The sequence below is a fragment of the Armigeres subalbatus genome, chromosome 3 (assembly GCF_024139115.2).
Source record: "Armigeres subalbatus isolate Guangzhou_Male chromosome 3, GZ_Asu_2, whole genome shotgun sequence".
Classification (NCBI taxonomy): Eukaryota; Metazoa; Arthropoda; class Insecta; order Diptera; family Culicidae; genus Armigeres; species Armigeres subalbatus.
The window spans coordinates 115,316,000-115,335,691 of record NC_085141.1 but is presented as its reverse complement, the minus strand read 5'-3'; the positions used below and the strand labels follow the sequence as shown (position 1 = coordinate 115,335,691).

The following is a 19,692-nucleotide window of genomic DNA, read 5'->3' as shown; positions in this document are numbered from 1 at the left end:
TGGGGAATAAAATAATAAAGTAGGAAAGGAAAGGACTTTAGCGTAATTAAATAACTACGATGCTGATGTTTCACATCTGTAACGTTTTTTGGGAGACAATGACGAGAGGAAGACATACGGAAGGGATTAAGGTGATTATACAATCAAGCCATGTGGTGAATTTGAAATTCACCACACGGTTTTCTACTCCTTTTATCAAAAGTTCAAATCTAGCGTAATAATTTTCGTACAATGCTGAAATTCAAGTCGATTGTTTAGCATGAGTAAGCAAATGATCTACGGATGTTTTTATCCCCATAGGCATTGTGGTTCTCTCAATTCGTGCTCCTGAAAAATCACTAGAAAAAGCACGTGGTTTCCAAGATGGCCGATTTGTGGCTTTGTTGTATATTTGTTGTACCACCTTAACGACAGACACTGAAATATACAACAAGAGGAAGACATTTTTAATGGGATACGACAGACAAAGGTTTTGGCAGATAATGATTACTGTCTTACATCAGCAACTTTCATAAATTGGTGGACCAGGGGCATGTACTCGAGATCAAGGCCCGACAACACTTTCCTAATAGGCTTTGGTTGTTTTCCTTGAACCCGGAGATGTTCAGTTAGTGCGGATCTGGGGCCACGATGCTCCTCGCACGCCCACACGACATGATCAATGTCCTGGTAATCCTCGCCGCAAACATAGAGATTCTCTTCTCTGAAAAGATGTGCATTTAATGTGTAGTGATTGGTCAGGAGAACGGTATCTGGCGGCGTCGCATGAATCACGAATTGTACCAGGTGTATAAAGGGCTGGATATTATTAAGCTTATACAACACGGCAGACTACGGTGGGCTGGTCACGTTGTTCGTATGCCGGAAGAACGTCAAGCGAAGATTATATTTAGTAGAGAACCCGGAAGAGGCCGCAGGCTTCGTGGAAGGCCGCGTACACGATGGCTTTTTGCAGTTGAAGAGGACCTGAGGGCGCTCAATGTTCAGGGCGACTGGAAGCGATTGGCCCAGGATCGAGTCCAGTGGAGAAGGATACTCCATTCGGCGTAGGTTCATCGAAGAGCTGTAGCCCATCAAGTATCAAGTAAGATTGGTCATTAGACGACACATGGTTCGAATGAATTCTCGTCCCATATTCAATTAATTGAACCATGAACGCTTCGACACCTGCGGGCGAATTGTATACAGCCATTTACCCAACTTCCCATTTGCCCATTTCTGGTGTTAGCTGTTCAAGGTTTCCTGACGAACTAGTGTGAAAAATTCATCGAAGGTGATTTTCCGATCGTAAATATCACCTTCCATAGCGCCCACCTTAGCCAAAGAGTCCGCTTTCTCATTTCCCGGGATCGAGCAATGAGAAGGAACCCAAGCCATGATGATTGTATAAGATTGATAAGGCACTCAAAGCTTTCCGTATCCCATTCAAGAAATAATTATGTGACTTTTTAAAATACCAAAAAAATATTTAATTCTTTAATTATTATTGACTAAAATTCTTTTCTTTCACATATCAATTCGACAGAACGTCATTCGTCTTAATGTGTCAAGATTGTTCATTCAAAAATCCGCTTTTGACCAAATGTACGAAGATTCTTCATTCTAAAATTTATTTCGACTAAATGTGCATTCGACGTAGTATCCTTTCGACCAAATGTCCTACGTCTGTAACGGACTACAAATTTATTTTCGACTAAATGTCTCTTCGACCAAATGTCCATTCGACGTAATGTCCTTTCGACCAAATGTCTTTCGACTAAATGTCATTCGACGAAATGTCTTTTGACGAAATGGTATAGATTCGATAAATCACAGGATGAGATTAAAATTGAAATTCTTCATTTACTTGGATTTTCACCAGTCCAAGTAATTAAGATGAAAAAGAAATCTCGCTCTGGTACTTCCCAGAGGGTTAATTTCCTGGGTGAAATTTCCAAAATCCCACTCAGTGCCGTAAGTGCCAAAAGTGGCGTCACGGAACTAAACATTGCCATATGGATGCTAAATGCATGATTTGTGGTGGAACCTCTCACGCCAAGGACGTCTGTCCTGTGGAATGCTCGCTCTTTAAAGGGTAAGGAAAATGAATTATTCAACTTTCTAACAGTTCATTACGTGCACATTGACATTATAACTGACACTTATTTAAACCTGGACTCTTCATCAAAAGATCCAAATTATTTTATTTACAAAAATGATTGTCTTGACAGCGCCATTATATTCTTCATTAGAAACCAAAGTTTTTGAAACCTTTGGTGTTTTGGACAATTCTCTTTTATTGCTGCCTACTTGCCTTTTTGGTGCAATGGACAGCAAAGGAATTTGTTGAGAGCTGATCTTCAAATTCTAACTTGCAACAAATCCATGATTTCCGTGATTTCAATGACAAACACCGGTCATGGAATAATGCTCAAAGCGATTCCAATGGTAAAATTTTATTTGAAGATTGTTCTGCGAGATATTATACCATTAAATATCCCAATGGACCAACTTGTTTTTCTTCCAGGCGAAATCCTTTGATAATTGATTTAGTTTTAATGGATTCAAGTCAGCTGTGTGACCAATTGGTAACTCATGCTGACTTTGACTCTTATTACCTTGCTGTGACGTTTGAAATATCACAAGAAGCCATTAATAATTCAATAAGCTCTACTTTTCATAAAGCTGATTGGGATTTATTTAAAACGTATATCGATAGGAATTTTGATGTTGATATTCCTCTCGATATCAAAAGTGATATTGATAATGCTCTCGCATCTTTGACAAATTTAAGAGTGACAGATGCACTGATCCGTCATAAAAATGTGAGGCGAAGGCAATACCAAAGAACTCGCGATCCCGCTTTGAAAGTTGTTGGGCAAGTTTTGCAAAATGAAATTAAAAAAAAGTTCAGCTATTCTGAGAAAGATCAACTTTGAGAATAATGTCTCAAAGTTGGATCCCAGTTCGAAATCCTTTTGGAAATTAACGAAAATTCTTTAAAAAAAAACCTCAAAATCCAATTCCAGCGCTTAAAGAGGCAAACAAAATTTTATTTTTACAAATGGTGAAAAGGCTCAAAAACTTGCTCAGCAGTTTGAGAGTGCCAATAATTTTAGTCTAGGTCTCACTAGTCCAATTAAGGATCAGGTTACACGGAGCTTCGAAGACATTCTCAATCAAAAGAATGTTTTTGACCCTTCGTTGGGAACTAATTTGGATGAAGTGAGATCTATTACTAGAAAATTGAAACACATAAAAGTCCCGGATGATGATGGTATTTTTTACATATTTATCAAAACATTTCCTGCTCTTTATCCTCTTTGGTGAAAATATTAAACAAATGTTTTCAATTATTCAAATTTTAAAGCCGGACAAAATTCCAGCTGAGGCTTCTAGTTATCGCCTAATCAGTTTGCTTTCTTCAATAAGCAAACTGTTCGAAAAGATTTTATAAATAGAATGATTGTTAACATTAATGACAATCCTAGTTTTGCTGATGAGCAATTATGTTTTCGCCATGGGCTTTTAACCACTCATCAGTTATTAAGAGTGACCAATTTGATTCGACTCGACAAATCTGAAGGGTGTTCGACTGGAGTTGCTCTTCTTGATATAGAGAAAGCATTTGACAGTGTTTGGCATGAAGATTTGATTCTAAGATTGATGAATTTTAATTTTCCTCTGCAGACTTAAGTAATTTTGCCGACCTCAGCAAAATTTTCGCCGAAATTCGACAAAGTTGACTTTTTACCGAGATCTCGGTAACCGAGATTCGTCAAAATTATTACCGAGATCCCGGCTATTTTAAAAGCATTAAAGAAACCGTTGACTTAGAGGAGATAGTTAGTTCGCTTACTATATACTGTGTGTACATTATTAAACTGATCCAAAAACATTTATCAGATCGCTCATTGCAGGTAAATTATCAGAATTTGAAATCGATAGATTACTCGTAAGAGCTGGTGTTCCCCAAGGCAAAATGTTTATAAAAATGTTTGGTAAGGTTGTTTATTTATTATGTATAATCTTTGGCCCAAACTAGCAAACACCGCAAACTAATTCAACATTTATTAAAGGGTGATTTTTATACAGCACCGTTTCAACTTGCCCTGGTGTATCTTATTTTTATGGCTGTTACTCACAACGTCATATACTATTTGAAAATGGAATGGTTGGTACAGCTTTCTCCGTTTCTCCAGTTGTATTCGTTGATCATTTTATTTATTAAACATGGAATGAAATAGTTAGCTTACTCATAGACGAATCGACTCGTACATTCAAATGTCATAAAGAATGCTTACTGGGCTTACTGTGTTGAGTCGAGCCAGCCTCGCACTAAAAGTCTTCATAATAAAGACAAAACAATGCTTACCTAGTGAAAACATTTTTTTTTCTTGTGCATATTTAAGCTTTCCGCAGAAAGTGATTCACTGTTGTTAATCCTAACCTGTTTTTTCTGTGACACATTACTAATTAAAAATGGTTATAGTTTCAGTGCACTTTATCAGTTTGTGGAAAGTACGCACAAATTGGTCTATTACGCAAAACAGTCATTATGGTAAATTGTTCAAACCATCCCATGACTCTAGCGCCAATAGAGAATGGCATACGATGCGCCTTCGGTTCAAAAGAGATCGGCGTCTGAATCTACTTCTAGACGGCGATGGTTTTAATGCGACATTTCTAGAATATAGCATTAAAGAAACCGTCGTCTAAGAGGGGATAGTTAGTTCGCTTACTATATAGTGGACTAACAATGTCACACCGAAGGAATCGTCATCCAAATAAGCAGAATTTGGCAAAGCTGGAGAAATACGCAACATGTATTGACGCAGGTTCAGGCTGCAAACAACCTAGACTTACCAAATAAACCCTCGTAGATCAATTTTTGGTTCTACATGGGCTGCAAATCAAAATGTATCCCAAAGCCAATGAATTGTAATTATGTTCTGCTCACCGTCGTACTCGATTCCCGTAGCTCCTATATATAGTTTACAATACCTTCCTCTAATCCATAATAAAAACTCGATCGCTAAAGAGATCTGCCTTTTTCTCGCCATAAGTGTCAAATTGAACATTTAAAACAACAAAACATCAGCTCACTACATCGCTTCGCGATTCTTCAGCCTCCCTCCTTAGACTGCAGCGACGTCGCAACAATAGTGAGAAAAGCTCATGGAGATGTTATTCGCATGCGCGCATAGTAATTCCGCTCCAAACTGCCATACCATTTGTTGCATCCTCCTGCTTTTCCCACGAAAATTAGCCCACTGCCAACCGCAGTATCGTGCTCTGGCCATCATCCATCCGTCTTCCAGTTCGTTTTGTAGTTACTTCAACAACTTGCCATCATCGCCGTCGTTTCGCCGAAGATGGCCCAACCAACCGGCTGACTCAGTGCCTCACTAATCCACATATAGATAGAGGGATCCCCTCACGCCAAGCACCGGCTAATTACCACCGATTGGCAACAGTTTAGTGCGCTTTAATTCTTGCGTGTACGAGGTTAGGAACGGGCATTAAAATCTATTGCACAATCGACGCGGCGTTCATTGTTGTGTGACGATTGTAAAACAAGAAAAAACTGAACGTTGAGACTCCAGTTTTTTTCCTTGCGCTTGCTCGCACGCCGGCATGACATAGCGGCGTATGCACATTGCACGCGCGCGTAGACCTAAACAACTGTACACAGTGAGGTCTCACACAGTGGCGGATCTTGCAGTAATAGCTGATGGAAACATCATTCTGCGACACATATAGCAAATGAACATATTGCCGTTTCTTTTACCGCATGTTATACGCTTGACATGAAATTTAATTTTTCACTACTGATGTTTGCAAATGTTTAAAGTTGCTATCAGTAGTTAATAGTTCACTATGAATAATGAGATGAGTGTATTACTTCCTCATGCCAAAATCCCGTATCTAGGGTAACCATATGTAGGACATGCTCCTTGTTAATCAAAAATTCAATGTCCTCCTTTTTATTTAAATCAGTTTTTTGTTTATTATGTTTGATTTAATTTTAAGTGAAACCTGCAGCACATTAGAATAGATGTGATTCGATTTTCTAGAACCGGGCTATGAGTAGATTTTTCTGTAACGAGTACAGTACAACAAATATCCGTTTGGAATTTGAACAGCCCTTCATTTCTTACTGAAATATTTATTTTTGCTCATATTATTAGCTCATTTTGATGTTGGAACCACTCGTGTGGCGGTTTTTTATTTAATTAAAATGACATAACGATTTAAATACTCTACAAAACTATCCTTCGTTAATAAATTACCACGAAGAAATCATGTTTTATTCTGACCCAAATGTGAGGCCTTAGGTGTGTTTTAAAACTACCTAGTCATGATGATGCTATCAAATCAATCGCAAGTTCCTTTGTTCTCACATCTTATGATTATAATTTAGAATTTTTATTAAATGGGCGATATATAAAACAAATTTCGTTTTCCAAAGCGTTAAATTCCAACATTTCAAGCAGTTTTAGTTAACAGAGCCGTAGCCTGGACTGCTGTATGAATCTCTTAAGCCTCCATAACCGGCATATGTTCCAGTTGGGAGGAAGTAAGGATTATTAAAAGTCCAGAACATTTCTAGAAATACCTTTTCTAGAAATTTTAACGATTTTCTGAAAGATTAAATAAACCTACGCAAAAAATAAAAAAAAACTAGATCCAGTAGTGCGTGGACTCACAAGAAAATCCAGACTTTCTGGTTGTGAATTCACGAACTAGTGGATCTAGCTAGACCAATAAAATCCAACTCTCAAATGTGCCGGTCGGTGGTTGGATCATTATCGGAGCGACCTAGTCGAATCAAGAAAAACCCTACTTTGGAGTGGACTGAAAAGACCTTCTGAATCGCTATTTTGATGAAGAAAAATCCATCTCTAAAGTGGCTTGATCGGTGGTTTGAAAGAACTACCGTAGAAGTTAATATTAACTAAATATTCATCTTTGTAATACTCAACTTTGGAGTGAATTTGGTAGAAGGTAGGAATAGCGAATCAAAAAAACCTACTCCGGACTATAGATAGTGGAGTGTATAGATGAGCGAAAATAAATCCTCTGTCTGCAAACGAACTGTCAAACGTGTTTTCAAACGAGCATGACCTATTTCAATGATAATATTAAGGTGTATGACGTCATATGCGCCTGGTACACGGGTACACGTACCCAACCATGCTTTCGCTTATCTATTAATTCTCTCTATACTCCGGACCAATTAGGATCAAGATATATAAATTTCTGAGGTTGGTATGTCGTTAGTTTTGTGACACTGGTTGATTTCAATTTAACCGATTCAATACGCATGGGTCATTAGGGTGGTTCAAAAAATCGATTTTGCTCCACAGTGCTCATCTGGTTCTTTACCATGTTCTGAGTGTCCTCTGAAAATTTGAGCTCATTTGGATTAAAACTGATTTAGCACAAGCCGTTTCAAGTTTGCATGCAAATTAGTATGGGGAAATTTATTTTTTCATTATACTGTTAATGACGTTTCCCCATTGAGCGCAGGTTAAAAGAAAACCTACATAGCTAAAAGGGATACTCAACAGCTTTCACCCAACGAAAACCGCATGTTGATTAATCGTCCCAATAATTAGTAATCGATTTTAAGACAGGTTGCGAATCTTTAGTCATGATCATTAAACTTCTTTGAGGGCATCACTGAAATGTGCAGTGCAACATAGTAGCCTGAATTTGTGTGTGCTATCTTTCGCGCCACGAGCAGCAATGTTGCCTGATGAGGAGTTATGCTATTAGCTCCAGAAAACCACGGTATACATTAAATTCGATTACTAATTATTGGAACGATTAATTGAGATGCGGTTTTCACTGAGTGAAAGCTGTTGAGTATTCCTTTTAGCTATGTAGGTTTTCTTTTAACATGCGCTTGATGGGGAAGCGCCATTAACAGTATAATGAAAAAAAAAATTTCCCCATACTAATTTGCATGCAAACTTGAAACGGCTTGTGCTAAATCAGTTTTAATCCAAATGAGCTCAAATTTTCAGAGGTCACTCAGAACATGGTAAAGAATCAGATGAGCACTGTGGAGCAAAATCGATTTTTTGAACCACCCTAATGGGTCATATATGACCCAAGACGAAAATCAGCTGTCAAAAATCAGTTTTAAGAGATAGAGCCTTGCTTTCTTCAGCAAAAATGTTCAAAATTAACTGTTCCATCCAGAAAAAATATTGCCCAGGTCAGGTTACAGGCTTAAGGATGATCTAGAGCATCCAAACTATCCTTGAGTTCTAATTTTGATGTTCTAAGGAATCAACATAATTTTTTACCACATTCTGGTTAAATAATTGAAATCGAAATGCTTTATGATAATATCCCACGCCTGTCCAGCGGTATAAAAGATCTTTTCCAATATCTATGATACAAACAGTTCATGAACTCAGATATTAATATTCAAATCAAATTCAAAATTCAAATAATATTCAACCAAAATATCTACGATCATTGTCTATTTTTATGAGTTGGAACAGCTCCACGGTTCCTCATTACACCATTACAGATACACCATAGAATTTGTTGGACACCTACGCACTCCAAACTATCTTTGAGTAGAGGTCTTAATATTCAAATCGATCAACTTGATGATCTTCGATGTCCCCACGAGTTTTATGAGTTGGAATAGCTCCATGATACCTCTTAACACCATTACAGACACATCACAATTCGACATCTACGGCACTCCAAACTATCCTTGAGTACAGATCCTAATATTCAAATCGTTCAACATGAAGACCTTCGATGTCCCCACTAGTTTTATGAGTTGGAATAGCTCCAGGGTTCCTTATTACGTCATTACAGACACACTTGAGAATTCGTTCGACATCTACGACACTCCAAACTCTCCTTGAGACCAGATTTTAATACTCAAATCGAACAACATGAAGATCTTCGATGTCCCCACTAGTTTTATGAGGTGGAATAGCCCGATGATACTTCGTAACACCATTACAGTCACACCATAGAATTCGTTTGACATCTACGGCACTCCAAACCCAAGTAACATTTTTAGTTTTAAAACGCTCTTGAGGACCATAATTTACTTTTCAAGAGTGTTATAAAACCATCATAAAACCAAAATGTTACTAGGGAACTATCCTTGAGTACAGATCCTAATATTCAAATCGTTCAACATGAAGATCTTCGACTAGTTTTATGAGTTGGAATAGCTCTAGGGTTCCTCATTACACCATTGTAGACACACCACAGAATTCGTTCGATATAAATGACACTCCAGACTGTCCTAGAGTACAGATCTGAATATTCAAATTGATCAACATGGAGATTATCGATGTCTCAAGTATTTTTATGAGTTGTAATAGCTCCACGGCGTAGGATTGCCAATCCGGAGATGGCGAGTTCGATTCTCGGTCCGGTCTAAGATGTTTTCGGGTTGGAAACTTTTTCGACACCCTGGGCATAGTGTATCCATTGTACTTGCCACACAAGATAAATACCCATGCACTGGTGGCCATAGAAAAGCTTTTAATTAACAACTGAGGAAATGCTAATAGAATACTAAGTTGAAAAGCAGGCAAAGTTCAAGTTGGAATGTAGAGCCATAGAAGAAGAAGAATTGGGATTTCGTTACACCATTATAGAAACATCACAGAATTCGTTTAACATCTACGACACTCCAAACTGTCTTCGAGCGCAAATCCTAATATTCAAAACGACCAACATGAAGATATTCGATGTCTGAACTATTTTTATGAGATGGAATAGCTCCACGGAGCTTCGGCACACAATTAGAGATACACCACAGAATTCGTTGAACATGTACAACACTCCAAACTGATGGCGAGTTCGAAACTGTCATTGAGCTCAGATCCTTATTTTCAAATCGATCAACAAGAATATCTTTGTTTTCCCCACTATTTTTATGAGTTGGAATAGCTCCATAAGACTTCATTACACCATTATAAATACATAACAGAATTCGTTGAACATCTATAACACTCCAAACTATCCATGAGTACAGATCTGAATATTCAAAACGAGCAACATGGAGATCTTCGATGTCTCAACTATTTTTATGAGTTGTAATAGCTCCACGAAACAATTACGCAGCAGCTGGAGATGGCTGATTCGATCAGTCATCCCCGCCGTACACGACAATGGGGTTTTTACAACTAACACATAAGCGGAGTTGCCTTTGAATCACTCTGTGGGTCTTGTAGACCCCCAAGATCTGAATTCAATAATGATTTGGAGTACCGTAGATATTATGGGAATATTGTATTTTGTATTTACTGGTGTAATGATGTTCCATGGGGCTTCTCCAACTAACACACAAGCTCGGAAATCAATGAATCACTCTGTTGGTCTTGCAGACCTCCAATATCTGAACTCAAGAATGATTTGCATTACCGTAAGAGCTCTGGGAATGTTGTGATTTGCATATACTGGTGTAATGATGTCCCATGGGGTTGCTCCATACATGCTCAGGACTCTATGAATCACTCATCACTCATCAATCAAGTTGGTGTTGTAGAACTTCAATATCTGAACTCAAGAATAGTTTGGAGTACCGTTCATGTTCTGGTAACACTGCGATTTTATAAAAATAGTTTAATTATGTCTCAAGTAGCATTGCCAACTTCAAATTTGGATTGACGCCCCGAAAAATTCTTTCTTGTTCATGTAGATCATCAAGATCTGAACTCAAGGAAGGTTTGGAAGCCCTAGAAGATCTAAAAAAAAAAAAATACCCCATATTTCTACTTTTTCTTGGTATGCATTCAGTTTTGAAGCAGAATGTCCAAAATTTATGTTGAAATACGACGTTGAATCCGTGTTGAATCGGAGGTCAGTAGCCATCATTATTAAAATCTCTCGATGCAGATTCTCTTAGGGCACTCTTTAGGGCACGCGTTTTATAGTCAACTCTGTGTTTCGTCTCTGGCATATTGAAATCCTCATCTAAGGATTTTTCCCCAATTATCTTTCCATTTGCATATCATATTCTTTCCTTAGGCTCAGGAAGGCTCAGAAAGCATGTTCTTCATAATTTGGGAGACTGTATTTTTCATCATTTACCTGAAGGAGAAGAAAGTAAAAAAAATGGAAGGTTTCGTGTGTCCCATCTACCAAAAGGGCGATAAGCTGGATTGTAGCAAACACCGCGCAATCACATTGCTGAACGCCGCCTATAAGGTATTCTCCCAAATTTTATGCCGCCGACTAACACCAATTGCAAGAGAGTTCGTGGGGCAGCACCAGGCGGGATTTATGGGTGAACGCTCTACCACAGACCAGGTGTTCGCCGTACGTCAGGTATTGCACAAATTCCGCGAATACAACGTGCGCACACATCCTCTATTTATCGACTTAAAAGCCGCATATGATACAATCGATCGGGACCAGCTATGGCAGCTAATGCACGAACACGGATTTCCGGATAAACTGACACGATTGATCAAGGCGACGATGGATCGGATGATGTGCGTAGTTCGAGTTTCAGGGGCATTCTCGAGTCCCTTCGAAACGCGCAGAGGGTTACGGCAAGGTGATGGTCTTTCGTGTCTGCTATTCCACATCGCTTTAGAGGGTGTAATGCGAAGGGCAGGGATTGATACGAGTGGTACGATTTTTACGAAGTCCATCCAGTTATTTCGTTTCGCCGACGACATTGATATTATGGCACGTAACTTTGACAGGATGGAGGAAGCCTACATCAGACTGAAAAGCGAAGCTAAACGGATTGGACTAGTCATCAACACGTCGAAGACGAAGCACATGATAGGAAGAGGCTCAAGGGAGGTCAATGTAAGCCACCCACCACGAGTTTGTATCGGTGGTGACAAAATCGAGGTGGTTGAAGAATTCGTGTATTTGGGCTCACTGGTGACCTCCGATAACGATACCAGCAGAGAAATTCTGAGACGCATCATGGCAGGAAATCGTACGTACTTTGGACTTCGCAAAACGCTCTGATCGAATAGAGTTCGCCGCCGTACCAAACTGACTATCTACAAAACGCTTAATAGACCGGTAGTTCTCTACGGACACGAGACCTGGACGATGCTCGTGGAGAACCAACGCGCACTGGGAGTTTTCAAAAGGAAAGTGCTGCGTACCATCAATAATGGGGTGCAGATGGCGGACTGAACGTGGAGGAGGCGAATGAACCACGAGTTGCATCAGCTGTTGGGAAAACCATCCATCGTTCACACCGTGAAAATCGGAAGACTGCGGTGGGCCGGGCACGTAGCCAGAATGTCGGACAGTAATCCGGTGAAAATGGTTCTCGACAACGATCCGACGGGAACAAGAAGGCGAGGTGCACAGCGGGCAAGGTGGATCGATCAGGTGGAGGACGATTTGCGGACCCTCCGCAGACTGCGTGGTTGGCGAAGTGCAGCCATGGACCGAGCTGAATGGAGAAGACTTCTATGTATTGCACAGGCCACTCCGGCCTTAGTCTGGTAATAATAAAATGCTTTCTGAGCCGACGTTCTGATACCTTTATCAGTTATTGACGGAAAAGGGCTTTCCGGAACGGTCAAACGGTTGATTACGGATGTAGTCCCCGAGGGAATCATCTGACAAAAGCTTGAACCTGAAATACTTTGAATCAGTGAATTTGAGAATAATTTGTCATTATTTCATATAACACAATTCAGAATTTGGGCACCCCCTTACGACCTGGGGCCCTTGGCGAGTGGCAACCTGGCCAACCACACGAAACTAATGCCAAATATTAAGTTGTGGGGGGCTTGTACCTATACATTAAAGAAAAGAGAAGTGACAGGAAAGGAAAAGATTAGTGGAGAAGAGTTGTGTTTGCTGAAACGAGACTAATTAATTATGATTAGTATGGTAATTGTGCACCACGGAGGGATGCTAGTCCTTGGATCCCTATAGGGATAGTTCTATAGATGTTCGATTCCACGCCATTTTGTCCACCGGTACCTGTAACTCCGTCTATATTGGCTGGCAGTATCATCGTTTTGTTCATATGGATGTACATTTTCTTCAAAAATCGGTCGTCTGTAACAAAAATAATAAAAGGGCCTCCACCATTTGACCCCGGAATATTACTAATTGTCCAAATAACGTTCTTGTTCATATTGAAGCCACTCAAGAAACATTCCAAACACTGGACAACTGTAGAGATACGATACATTTTGAACAAAATAAATTCAAATCAGTTTCTCAAAAACTATCACCCAATTCCACGCATCATTTGTTTCTCTGTGATTAAAATATAAAATTACTCGCACATAACCGACCCCATTACAAGTAGAAACTATTGTCTTTCCTATTATAGGTATAAGTTTTTTCTCAGTCGTATTCTATAGGGTTAAGGCAGGCATTTTCGTCCTTTCGTCATAGTCTTGCTGTGTTCCCACCAGATTGTTTGCCTAAACATCAATAAAGTCTGTCTATTAGTAAACACTTATGTAAGTAATATCCAAATGATGCGACGTAATTTTATCAATCTGGGCGAGAGTTGAAACATACTTGAAGCAGCACATTCGTTTCTGTCATGTGAATGGAACGTTTCAGTAGTTCGTAAAGTATATTAAAAGTACACTAGAAGATTAGTTTCCAAAATTTACGTGCACATACTTTAATAAATCATGTTTACATTAGTTATCCAAAATCGCTCTACCCCGAAACTGCTATTACTGTAGTAGTAACGCACCGAATTGGGGAATTCATGCAATGTAACGCAAAGCCTAAACCCTCTCTTGCGTTATGTAAACTAAAAACAAACCTCCTGAGAAATTAACGCGTGATCAGATTGCATAAGCATAAATTTATATTTTAATTTGATTCGTTTAGTGTCAACCTGTTCTAAACGGGTCCGCGACGTTAGGCATAAGTACGTTACTGCCTTCTTTATATCATAGGCTGTTCATTGGGTCATTTTATGCCTAACGTCCATTATGCCTAACGCACTTATGCCTAACATCTTTATGCCTAACGTACTTATGCCTAACGTACTTATGCCTAATGGGATATACCCGTTCTGAACACTCATTTGTTTCTAGTTCTGTTTTACGCAAGCTCCATACATTATATAATAATGAGTACTGACAACTCAAGATACTTAAGATCATGAGCAGAACGAAGGTACACAGCAAATAATTTTGAAAATTCAACGACGTGTAAGTTTGCAGTTAGTACCAACAAACGAATATACACTCGATATTCAATTAAATCTGATTGAATTTTACAAGCAGGCACGGCTTAAATGTATTTCGATTTAAAATAACAGTAAGATCGATTGAATGTTACGTTTATTTGCATGCTCCAAATATGTGCATGAAAATACATTTAAAATCACAACATATTTTTATCTGTGTAGGCATAACTTCTAGGGATCAACCACCACCGAAATGGTGGTTTTCTTTAAAAAATTTGCCAAAATCCTCAGAAAATCTGTTAATTCCTCGATTCTTTCTGATTTTCCTTCAAGTTTTTCTTGAATGTACAATTTAGTTGTTCCAAGAATTCCTGTTTATCTGCAAATTGCACCTTAAATATTTTTGAATATCGGAAATGCATTTAGATGGGATACAGGAGTCCTACAATGTTATTTTGTGCAAAACTTGAAGAATTGTGAGTAAATCCTAGAATACTCTGATCAATAAATTGTTGCTTTTTAATGGCATACGTTTATTTGCCTCAGTTATTTAGTCGGTGCTCGTGACTTATGATGAGAGTTTTAAAAGTTACCTCATGAAGTCACAACAAAATCTGAGGCGCAAACAAGCTTGTTTTCTGAATCCTGCATTCCATAATTATCATATTTACATAAAATTTTGGCTTTTGAGTGACCATAACCCTTTACATACACTTGGTGTAGTACGAGAAATACAAAAACGAACTTTTGACGGATTGCAGTCCACTATGCACATTGTTCTTTGCAGTACAGCATGTTCAGCGGGAACAACGTGGTCTTTCGTCAGACTGGCAATGTCCGTGGCGGTGAATACCCGATGCAGACCCCAATTATCAAGCATCAAGAGAGGAGGACCATCAAGTTGTGCCGAATCTTGAAACAAAAATCTTTACCAGCGGTGCTGAAAGGTAGGTATGGACTTTGTCGCCACGCTGTCGAGGATCGGATTTCTTGAGGATTTATGGGGCTCAATCAAAAACATTCAATCGCAGCGAGAGGCCCCGAACATATCTACCACTCCACTATATACTTGTTTGCAGTAATTAAATCTTGAAATCAGCATTCGGCTAAATGAAGGCATTTAAAAATTGCATCACATAGTCGAACAGCTTCCAATTAATAAGAGCTTTTATTATTTTCGTTTTCTTCGCTCTCGTGCGTTCGATTGATGATAAACGTATAAAAATATAAGACAGCGAATCGAACGAAAGCGAACAACAGACGTGTTAATCGTTTCACTATCACTCATATTTGGCAACCTTGGCCACGACTGAAGACCGTTGAGGTAGGTCTTGAATGGCAACAGCAACAGCTGATGGAGAAGCAGAGCGTGAAGGCAATCGATTTTTAAACCACGAACGGAGAGGAACGAGCGCGCATTCGGTTTGACACTGTTATTGCTGATGACCCTCAAAATTAGTAAAGCAATCAATGGCTGATTGCGTGTGAACTTCGTTGTTAGTTTTAAATGAATTTCATGATTGAGACTTTTTTTTCGATCGTGCATTGCTGGTATTTCTATAAACTATTATTTTGGACTGTAGTTTATTGCTACGGAGATGGCTTTTCAGTCTTGACAAAATCAAAACACTGTTATTTAATCTTGGGACAAGATTAAATAACAGTGTTTTGATTTTGTCAAGACTGAAAAGCCATCTCCGAAGGTATTTCTATGATTTCTATAAGCTTAACGAATTTTCATATCAGTGAGTAAAAATGGAAATGCAATAGATTCCATAATTCAGGTAGGAAGTTAACACATTTGGAGTGAGGATTGATAGTGGGGGTTTTCCCAACACACATTAGTACAATGCAGTACATTGCGTTGGAGGCAGAAATTGACCTCTGGAGGTAACGTGGAGGTCGGATGGGAAGCTGGAAGATTGTTATATGTACCATCCTTGTATTAAAATATGACAATTTTGTGCTATTTTAATACAGTATCTATAATTAATTACATCTCTTGTGTTAAAACCTCACAGAATTGTATATGCAAAGAATTTAAACAAAAATTGTGATATCTTTTTTGGCTGCAGGATTATCGGTGGAGTTATGATAGTTCAAGGGGAAGAAACTATTTTTAAGGTCGCATATGTTTCCCCCGCCCCGATTGTATCCAGGGTGCTGCATGAAATAGTGTTCGGTGCTGGCGAATAGTGTTCGCTAATGGGAGACGTTTTGACAAGCGTTAAAGCAAAGGCATTTTTCACACGCAAAAAAAATGATCGATCCTGCCAAAAAAGAAAATCCGTTAATTCCTTGAATGAAAATGAAAAGAAGATGCGTTGTGAATGATTTTGAAATACCTCTACCATTAGCCATTAATAACTGCAAGAAAGTTTAAGGACGAGAGGTGGAAATTCTATCACGATCATAAAACAAGTTATTCAGCATACATTGCGGTAATGGCGCGATTGTAATACGACTTCATTGTCGCATATGACACACAAAATTATAAAAAAGCTCCAACAAAAAAGTGCAATTAAGTCTTACATTATAGAGATATGTGCATCTTCCTTTATTTGAATTTTTAAGCGTTGATGAAACTTATGACTGGAATCTATCACTGGAAGTGAGCGTCATGCTTTTGCAGTTAGTTGGCTATGCTCCTTATTTCCTTACAATTTATTAACGGCGGATTTAATTGCTTTCTTACTGTTTTTATTAGTAACACAAAGTAGCAACAACTAGTACTGCAGAAATAGCGGAATATTAGCCGTTGCGCTAGCAAATTATCGAAGGCCAACTTGCATGCAACTTGAACATATATAAAACAGTACTGCGGTGCAACTTTTTTTTGTTGCACTACCGTCATTCGTCGTGCGACACATTGAAAACGCTACATGATCTGAATACACTCAGCTGTAGTTTGACAGTCAATATTTTATTTTTATCCCATCCGACACGATTTTGTGATGGTAGTGTTCTATTTGATCTGAAGTTCTAGTTGGGCTACTCTTATGTTTCTTTTTTCGTTTTTCAGTTAAAATGTACTGTTAAATAATTGTAAACTGGATACAAATTAGTTTGTGTTCGATATCTGCCTAAGTCTTAATCACCAGCTGGTATCGAATGACAACAAGCAGAGCTAAATCAACGATTCTCCGAGGTGCTCTGTCATTTCTATAATTAGCAGCCGGTGTATGAGATTTTGTTGGGAAATTGTGGATAAATTAAGCATAGAATCAAAGTTTTGATAGTGCGTGGATGAGTAATTCACAAAATTGCTAACGAATCCTGTCAACACTGCTTCCAGGTCAAGGAACTGTCTGAGCATTCGATATGGCTTCTCTTGTAGCTAAAGTTGTAACTCGTTGCGAAGAAGCCACTGAAAGCAAGCAATTGAGTACGTCTTCGCTTCAATGAATTTGAAATACGTTGAACCAATGCAAAACATGTGTATTGAAATGCATTCTTTATTTTTGGTCATTTCAGATCTCTCCGAATGTGAACTGATTCAGGTGCCGGACGCAGTTTACCATCTGATGAGACACACTGAACTGAAAACCTGTGATCTGAGCGGTAATGTCATCACGAAAATATCGCCCAAATTTGCTGTCAAGTTCAGTTTGATCACTGGTGAGTGTGTTGACCTCTGTAAAGCAAACAACAAGCCTCAATATTCTGCCCCCATTTTCCCAGATCTCAACCTGTCGCACAATCAAATGGCCAAACTGCCGGACGAGCTAGCCGATCTCCATTCGCTAGAGATGCTCGACATCTCGCACAACTCCTTCATTACGTTACCTGCCGTCGTGTTCAAGATGCCCAAACTGCGGGAGCTCCGAGCGAACAACAATGCCATCATCGACATCGATCGGGATGAGATCATCACGTCGGACTCGTTGGAACTGGTCGATCTCAAGCACAACCCCCTGACGCCGATGTGTCACGAGCTGCTCAAAAACGCCAATGTCACCTTCCGGATCGAGCTGTCCGAGCGGGAAAAGGAAGAGTGGGAAGATCTGACGATCTGAGGGTGGGATTCTCAAGGGAGAATGTATGTTTGCAATCCTGCCAGTAAACCTTGTAGATACTTAATGAGTATTCAGTTATCGTTTTGATTATTTTGTATACATTCTACGACGATCGTACCAGAGATCTTTCTAGCTTTAAGTGTAAACTCTTAAAACAATCCCATCCTGTATGTGCATAGACTCGCTCAGAGGTTTCTTGATTTAGTGAGAATCGAGTGTTTATGAATAAGTGATATACCAAAAGTGTTTATTAATGGTTGTATCGTTTGCTAGGGTTCGACAGCCTAATTGTATAAAGAAAGTATATTTGTATTTAGTTACTGTAAAATACTAATCCGTACTGTATTATACATCTCTGTTTGAAATCACCGCAAAGACAAGAAGAAGCTCATGTACACAGTTAAAAGAAAGAAACGATTTGATGAGGGAACATTTTGATCTAGTCATTCGAGTTGGTGTCTGAGCAAGATGGAGGTGATTAAAATGATCAAAATCACAAACCGACAGAAATCGTATTTGTATAACTTATAAAATAACGTGAGTGATATTATTTGTTAGTTAAGTAAGATATAACTTTTGATTTGAAAGGCATACCGACTTATGAAGAAAATGTTTATCCACAAAAAAAAATGTGATGTGCAATAGCAATATCGTATGATAATTTTGAACATTTTTTTACAGAATGGTAAATAAACAACAAGTTGATGGAATTTCTTTCATGGACACTTACTCGAAAGAAATGCTTTTGCAATAAACAAAATCCTTTATTGTTATTTTACTATAGCTATGCAGCTTCCAACTCATAAATCAACTATTCTCTCTGTAAAGTTTCAAATGGTAAAACAAGACTGATAACTTGACTTGTCATAAATTCACTCGTTATAATGATATCTCAGCAGTTCTTATTTCTGTCTTTTTTGTTGTAAAATTCTAAGTAACAATGTTAATAATTTTTAAATACTTTTGCAATCGAATACTGCCAGTAAATATGTATCTCATTTGATTTGCGACTAGTTCTTTTGGTTTAGTTTAATGAATAATACATTGATGATACTATTATTGGATGATGTTACTAACAATAGGCGACGAATAGTTCTGCTTGCTTCCGGGCCATCTGCCACCTTCTGTAGCGAATAGCTCAACTTCAAACACTGCAATACTGCTCAACTATTTGGCTAAAAGTGGACTATTTTAACTATTAATATACGGTTAACACAGAAGTTTGCAACTACTAGAAGAAAAGGAAAACCTTTGTTGATCTACCAACGCTAGGGGCTCAATCGATCGCCGCGATACGACCAGGGTTGCTCGAAAAAAGGTTTAGCTGTCTTCGTTGATATGACGCTCAAATAGCGCGATTAGTATTGCCTATTACTTACAGCATTGGTGTTCGTTTGGTTTGAACGTTGATTTATTGCCTCCATAGGCGGTGCCTTTCCGATTATGACTGATTGAATGCGGTGCAAAACTTATTAAATAACTTATAAACAAAAGTAAAATTCAATGCGATAGCTTTGGAATTTTGTGATCTGCCACGATCCGTCCTAAATGGTTCAT

General features: G+C 38.6%; 1 protein-coding gene across 3 annotated transcripts in view; it reads left to right on the top strand.

The window, feature by feature from the left end:
* LOC134226576 (leucine-rich repeat-containing protein 20) overlaps positions 1-18,845 on the top strand; it is a 56,903-nt gene extending 38,058 nt beyond the window's left edge. Inside the window, exons 1-4 of one of the 3 annotated variants that reach the window (XM_062707428.1) lie at positions 17,100-17,267; positions 17,415-17,504; positions 17,594-17,737; positions 17,801-18,845. In XM_062707428.1, the coding sequence (XP_062563412.1) occupies positions 17,441-17,504; positions 17,594-17,737; positions 17,801-18,135 (543 nt within the window). In that variant the 5' untranslated portion in view covers positions 17,100-17,267; positions 17,415-17,440 and the 3' untranslated portion in view covers positions 18,136-18,845. Of the gene's footprint in view, positions 1-17,099; positions 17,505-17,593; positions 17,738-17,800 lie in introns of those variants that run through there. The other 2 variants (XM_062707427.1, XM_062707426.1) reach the window with 2 other exon arrangements.
* The last annotated feature ends 847 nt before the right edge of the window (positions 18,846-19,692 follow it).